The sequence below is a fragment of the Borostomias antarcticus genome, assembly GCF_949987555.1.
Source record: "Borostomias antarcticus genome assembly, chromosome: 19".
Taxonomy (NCBI): domain Eukaryota; kingdom Metazoa; phylum Chordata; class Actinopteri; order Stomiiformes; family Stomiidae; genus Borostomias; species Borostomias antarcticus.
The window spans coordinates 13,032,350-13,039,849 of record NC_140252.1 but is presented as its reverse complement, the minus strand read 5'-3'; the positions used below and the strand labels follow the sequence as shown (position 1 = coordinate 13,039,849).

The following is a 7,500-nucleotide window of genomic DNA, read 5'->3' as shown; positions in this document are numbered from 1 at the left end:
CTCTCTCTCCTCCCAACCCCCTCCCCCCTCTCTCTCTCTCTCTCTCCATCCGGTTCTCTGTATCTCAGTCATGGAGCCTCAGCTGCTGATTATATGCACTTTGGCTTCAGCACTAGATTATGCTCTTAGTCACTTTAGAAAGGAGATGCACTTGTGAGTTCTGGCGAGTCGTAGATAAAAGTGTCGGCTAAATTACTGTAATGTAGTGTAATGGAAATCACCAGCCCAGCCTCAGTAACCACAGATTTAAACAGGGGGGGGGGCAGAGGGGGACAGACAGGAATGCAGGTACACAGGAACTTTAAAAGGTGCGCAGGTATCTAAACTACACCATATAAGCCAATAACAATACCCCCCCCCCCATCCGTATGAGAGGTGTGAACAGAGATAGTATGGAGGGGTGGACCAGAACCCAGAACAGCACAGGAGACTAACTACTCGACTACTTATACAGATGGACAGCACATGACCAGGATTAGACCAGGAGACTCATCTACTAACTCTACTACATGTAGTTTCGATCAGAGGAGAGGGTTTTCTCACCTGCAGATACAATAAACACCAGTCATTTTTAACAGCAGGATGGATGTGGAGAGAACAGCAGGCTGGATGTGGAGAGAACAGCAGGCTGGATGTTGAGAGAACAGCAGGCTGGATGTTGAATGAATGGCAAACAGTATATAATACTTAGTGAGGAGAAGGATGGGATGGTCCAACAAATACTCTTAATAGAGCGTGACTGAGCATGACTCTCTCTCTCTCTCTCTCTCTCTCTCTCTCTCCATTTACATGTTAGTAATTTAGCAGATGCTTAATCCAACGTGACTTATATTGTTTCCAGTAAATGTATTGACTGTACATCCCAGTCATACACAGTTGAAGCAACGCTGCGTAACTGTCTCTTAGGTCGTCCTCGGACGACCCCTCCACCGGCGCTTCCTGTCATCCCCATCCTCCGTACATCTGGCCAGCTCGCCGGAACATTCCGCTCCTGCGTCTTTCTTGAGCGCGCCCGCGTATGTTAGCGTGGGACGCCCTCGAGATCGATGCCGTGTAACAATGGGTAACCGGAGCTCCTTCCACCATTGCGCCGTCGAGACGTTGGAAGAGACCATCGGCTGAGCCGAGCGACCCCCCCCCTCCCACGTGGAGATGGCGGTGCCGGGTGGCCGGCTGAGGCGGAACGGTTGAGCGTTCGCGCTGAGGTCTGGAAACTTGACCGCTGTTTGCCGATCGGAAGGGGCTAGTCCCTTTAGCGCCCCGTAGTAGGCGAGCACCGGGGTCTTAAATCGGATGCGAGCTGCGACTGGAAGCCAGCGAGGGGTGTGGAGGAGGAAGGCCCCGTTGCTGAATACCTGACGGGCTGCACGGTTCTGGACGCGTTGCAGAGGTGTGATGGCGGAGTCAGGCGGCCCGGCCAGGACTGAGCGGAGTAGTCAAGGTGGGAGATGACCGGTGCCTGGACCAGGAGTCCAGTTTCTAGACGAAGAATCTACAGGAGCGGGCCGACGATGCTAGGATCGTCCAGGATCGTCCAGGAACACCCAGGGTCACCCAGGGTTGTCCAGGTCACTCTGTCCTTGGACTCTCTCTCTCTCTCTCTCTTGCTCTCCTCTCTCTTTCTCCTCTCTCTCTCTCTCTCTCTACTCTCTCTCTCTCTCCAGTCATATATTACCCTTTCGCCAGAATCCCTCTCACCCACCAACCATCCCCCCTTCTCTCCTTCTCTCCTTCTCTCCCCCGTTTCCTCCATCACAGTCCACAGTCTGTCTTTCTAGGGGGCTGCTTTATGTTTTGTATTACACAAGAAGTAATCTGCACTGCCTTTTGTTGGTTCAGGTACTTTATCTAATATAGTTTACATCCCTCTGAAGACAAACACAGCGAACTGAACTGAAGAAGGAAATTTAATCTAGTTTGCACATAACAGCTTTACAACTATAACACACAGCTGGAGTGTTTTCATTTCCATGCATATTTTGCCGAACTACAAAACGGACAGCTAGGCTGAGCAACACCGCTGCTGTAGAACAGGAGCTATAATCAGCAAAACGGAGCTAAAATGCCGTGAATAAAACGCGTAGAAATACAGACGGACACTGAATACAGATCATGCATCACTGCTAAATGTCGTGTACATTCCACTAGATTCTAAGGTAATAAGATTATAAGTCAGCAAAGCTTCCATTTTCTTCTCCCTCTCTCTCCCTACATCCCTCTCCCCCGCCCTCTCTATTTCTCTTTACCTCCACCTCCGCCTCTCTCTCTCCTCTGTCCATCTCTCCATCCCTCTACCCGTCGCTGAGTGTGCGCAGCAGGCTTCTGACGGAGCAGAGCAGGCCGGAGAGGCTGCAGAGCGAGCCCAGCGCCAGGATGGCCAGGTCCAGGGCCCGGGTCATCCTGCTAAGCCCCGCCCAGCGCAGGCGCAGGTGGAAGGCGCACGGCAGGACGAGGCTCACGGCGGCGCCGGTCACGCTGCCCGTCAGGCCCATCAGCAGCGAGACGCGGGGTGCGAGCTGAGCCAGCAGGAAGGTGAGCAGCAGGAGTCCGCCCCTCAGGGCCATGGCACCGGCCTCCGCGCCGCACCACGGGCCCCCCCTCGGCCCCGGGGCCCCGCCCCGACCGTTCACCCCCTGCGCTGTAAAACCCGCCTCCTCGCCCTGATCGGCGATGACCCCGCACGCCCCGGACCTGACCCCAGCTTCGCTGTTCGGGGCCGCTCCAGACTGCGCCCCCTCCCCTGCTGTGACCCCGCCCCCTGCCGCCACGACAGACCCCGCCCCTTCACCGCTCATAACCCCGCCCCCTCTCAGACTGGCCAATAGGAGCTCCGCGGCGGCGTAGAAGGGGAGGGGGTACGACAGCAGGGCCTTGGCAAGCAGGCAGAGGTTGACCAGGGTCTGCAAGCCGGGGGGCAGGTTGTCAGTGATGACCTCGCGGGTGGCGCCCCCCCAGGTGAGGAGGGCGACCAGGGAGAAGAGGGTCTTCAGCAGGCAGGCCAGGCCGTGGGTCCAGCCCAGCATCGAGCAGAACTCCTGTCTGGGAGAGAAGGCACGACAGATCAAGAACCACAGTTTCAATTACATACAATTCACAACATTGAAGAGGCGCTCATTTATTCATTATTTCATTTTTTATTGTCATCATGTGTTTTGCCCCCTGAAGCCAAAGTTAGACAAACTTTTAGAATGTCTTAGAAGGAAATAAAGGAATATCCTGACAGTGGTATTACATAACATTACAGTCATTTAGCTGACTTTTATCCAAAGCGACTTACAATAATTGCATTTAACGTAGGAAAAGTCTATGTACTACTACCTGCCAGAACTCACAAGTGCATCTCCTTTCTAAAATAAGTGACTAAGAGCATAATCAAGTGCTGAAGGCAAAGTGCAAGAATAGCAAACAAAAAATACAATAGATGCTTCAGAGGGAGAATCGTGGTAGTACTTCTTGAAGAGGTGAGTAGGAATATTTAGGAATACTGACAAACAATATCGCTCCCTCCCTCTCTCTCCATCCCCCCTCCCTCCACCTCTCTCTCTCTCCATCCCCCTCCATCTCTCTCTCTCTCTCTCCATCCCCCCTCCATCTCTCTCTCCTTCCCTCCCCCCCATACCTGTTCTCCATGCTCCCCTCCAGCGTTGGCAGGAAGATCTGGGAGGTGTAGCTGAAGATGATCACGCCCGCCGCCACCAGCAGCCTGTCGTGGTCCACGGCGAGGGGCAGCGCGTCCCAGGCCCAGCTGCCGGCACGGCCCAGGCAGTGGAGGATGACCAGCAGCGAGGTCAGCAGCTGGGGCAGCGAGCACAGCAGGCTGAGCCTGGACACCGCCCGCAGGTCAGCCAGCAGCAGGCAGGGCAGCAGCGCCAGCAGCGTGCCCAGGGGGCGGACGACGACGGCGGCGGCGGAGACGGAGGCGGAGCCTGTCGCCGCCGCGGGCAGGAGCCGGGGCAGGGCGGAGGAGAGGAGGTCGCCGCTAACCACCAGGTACAGGGTGCAGGTCATGACCAGCTCCACCAGCTGCGCCAGGTTGACCAGGGCGCCTCCCAGCCGCGGGTACAGCGGGCACAGGCCGCGGCAGCAGGCGTCGGCCACGTCCGCGTAGGAGCCGCGCACGCGCACCCGACGGCCGCCCTCGTCCTCCTCGTACAGGCACGACACCAGGATCTGGCCCGTGTAGTTGCACATCGCCGCCGCCAGGGGCAGCAGCACCAGGCCCAGGTAGCCGCTCTGGAGCAGGGCGTAGGGCAGACCCAGCACGAACACGCCCTGCGTGAGGAGGAGCACGGCGGAGGGTTACTGTACCGTGACGGTAGAACGGCGTGCGGAGGCAGCCCAGAACCAATAAGGTTGGTGGAATGAACCAATAAGGTTGGTGGAATGAACCAATAAGGTTGGTGGAATGAACCAATAAGGTTGGTGAAATGTGAATCCGTGGAGTGCAATGGATCAATAGAGTAGCAGGATGGATCGATATAATAATTATAATTAATCATTATAATAATATTAAAAAAAATTACAGGACCTCAAGGGTATTTGCTTGACACACATAAACACAGATGCGAGTGAGCAGTGACAACCACACACACACACACACACACACACACACACACACACACACACACACACACCTTCAACGGTCCTCTGCATTTGACCCATCCAAGCTGTCATCCTCCAGGGGCAGCCAGGAGCAGTGGGCAGCCTTATCAGTGGCACCCTGGGACCAAGTCCAAATGCTCAGTCCAAGTCCCAGTCAGGGACAGAAGAGCAATCTGTTCTTCTGCATGTTTTTTTTATATTACAGTTCTTGTGAGGAAACCCTTGTGAGCACGGGGAGAACATGCAAAATCCGCACAAAAAGGCCCGGGAGATACCCCACCTGAGTACCTGGCAACCCTGGGGAGAACATCCCCAGTGCCGACATCGTCCCAAATGGGAACGAACCCATCACCTTGCTGTGAGGCGACTGCCACTGTACTGTGAATCAGTAGAGTAGTAGAGTGAATCAGTAGAGTACAATGGATCAGTCGAATGACTCAGTAGAGTAGTAGAATGAATCAATAGAGAAGTAGAATGAATCAATGGAGCAGTAGAATGAATCACTAGAGTAGAAAAGATCAGTAGGGAAGTAGAATGGATCAATAAACAGTAGAATGGATGAGTAAAGTAATAGAATGGATCAGTACGGTCACAGTGTGGGGATATGGCCACTCAAAAGCATGCTATACGAACTAGTCCAATATACTGTAAAACCAGAAGAACAGTTTTCATCTGAACTCATCATTCAGTCTGTCTGTGGTACAGAGCCAGGCATCACGGGGGATGTGTGGAGTTAGCAGCCCAACATCATTTGCATCCTTTACAAAGTCCTAATTGGCAAGTCTGAGCTCAACCCGGCTTCTCGTTCAATCACACGACAGCCTAATGTTGGCAAACACACAGTGGCGCAGTGGCTCATTGGGCAAATGTGCAGATGAAGTCAACTCCAGGGTTGCAAGGGCGTGGAATCATTCCAGTAAAGTTTTTGGTTTTGTTAACATGCAATGTGGTTTCATTAAGTCCAACGTAATAATTTTGATTAAGTTTGAAAAGCCTGATTTTACTGGTATGGAATCATGTGGTATAATCGTGGAATAATCATATGATTATACATTTTCATACAATTTACATAAATTCCCCATATTCCCGTAAATGCCCACGGAATTTAGAAACCCTAGACAGGACAGATGATGATTAGATGTTAAAATGTCTGTCTTCTGGAACAACATAGAAGCTTTTGTAACAGACGTCCCACTCTTCAAACAGATGTCTAACACAGAGCTCTATTGCTGCTGGCACGCACCACTACAAATGCCAATGCATATTAACAGACATGCTAATAATATGCAGTAATTATTGAAATAGCCTTGTTTACGAACATTATACAAAATTATTCTCCTCAGGAAACATGTATTAGTAGACATGAATTCTCTGGGGCATTAAAGTCAGTGTTAATCCTGTTAAACACCTCCTCTCCTCTCCTTACCCTGCATAGATTCAGTCCTAACCAGATCAATACCCCCCTATCCCTCCTGTCACCCTGTCCACCCCTATCACCACTGTCCCCCTGTCTACCCTGTCCTCCGTCCCCACTGTCCCGCCCCCCCCCCCCCCCCTGTCCGAGTTGTCCTACCTGGATGGCGTTGGTGACGTTCCAGCCCGCCTCCCAGGTGGTTATCCTGGGTCCGGCGGAGGGAGGAGGAGGAGTGAGGGGCTCCTCCCGGTCCAGCTCAGGGCTGGACACCGTGGTCCGTTGGGTCTCGCCGCGACCATCTCCTCCGGTCGCTCCTCCGGCATCCCCCCTGGCCTCTCCACACTCCCGTCCCAGCCCGTTACGCCGGGGCTGGGTCTCCCCGTGGGCTCCGGCTGGCATGGAGGCGGGGGAGGCCGACGGCTGGTTCTGGGGCAGACCCGGCCGGGCCTCCTCGCCATAGGGCCGGCTGTGCTCGTCCGTCTGAGCCAGCACCAGTATCTCCTCGTCCTCCTGGAGGAGCCAGGCTGTAGAGCCCGGGCTGAACCAGCGGCCGACCCGCCGCCCCCACCCTCCCGCTGGGCTCAGCAGCCACATCTGGTCCTGGTGGGTCCTGGAGCTTTGGAGACCCGGAAACTTAACAGCCTGAGGCTTCGACTGGGAACACACACTCACACACACTGGGCACACACACTCACACACGCTGGGCAGAATGGATCACCTGCTGAGTTGAGACTGCTGCACACACACACTCTCGCTCTCTCTCTCTTACACACACACAAACACACACACACTCTCTCCTTCTCTCTCTCTCACACACACACACACACACACACACACACACACACACACTCTCGCTCTCTCTCTTACACACACACAAACACACACGCACTCTCTCTCATTCACACACACACACACACACACATACACACACACACACACACACACTCTCTCTCTCTCTCTCTCTCTCTCTCTCTCACACACGCACACACACAAATTCACACAAACTCATAAATACAATCTCCACCTTCACAGAATCACTCTGCATACAAAGTGTCAAAAGTGTCAATCTGCTGTTTGAGACTATACAGTCAACAATGAGCACACACACACACACCTCCCATGCTCAACCATTTAAACGTCAGAGAAAGGCAATTTTGCCACACGGGTAAGTACTGCGTGTGTTTGTGTGTGTGTCTGTGTGTGTGTCCGCATGCATGTGTGTGTGCGTCTGCTTGTGATTGACAGCCTGGTGAGCTGTGACTCCATAATAGCACAGGAGGTTTATGCTACAATAGTCACCTGTAATAGGCCACTCTGAGGAAGAGAGGCATGCTGGGTGTTCAGGAGGACGTCAGTGATTTCTGTGGGTTAGCGCGTAGAACCGGCAAGCTAAAGTTGGACGGACAGCAGGAGTTATGGGCCACTCAGACCGGATGCCGTTTGAGTTGTGCCCGACGCTGGCCATGGCGTTGCAGCACCCAAAA

General features: G+C 53.6%; 1 protein-coding gene across 1 annotated transcript; it reads right to left on the bottom strand.

The window, feature by feature from the left end:
* Positions 1-2,291: 2,291 nt before the first annotated feature.
* On the bottom strand, positions 2,292-6,610 carry LOC311321971 (vesicular inhibitory amino acid transporter; the record flags this gene model as incomplete). Its single annotated transcript, XM_084453984.1, has 3 exons — positions 2,292-3,039; positions 3,620-4,272; positions 6,176-6,610. 3 exons carry the CDS (start codon positions 6,608-6,610, stop codon positions 2,292-2,294), a joined length of 1,836 nt encoding a protein of 611 aa, XP_084310110.1.
* Positions 6,611-7,500: the final 890 nt, after the last annotated feature.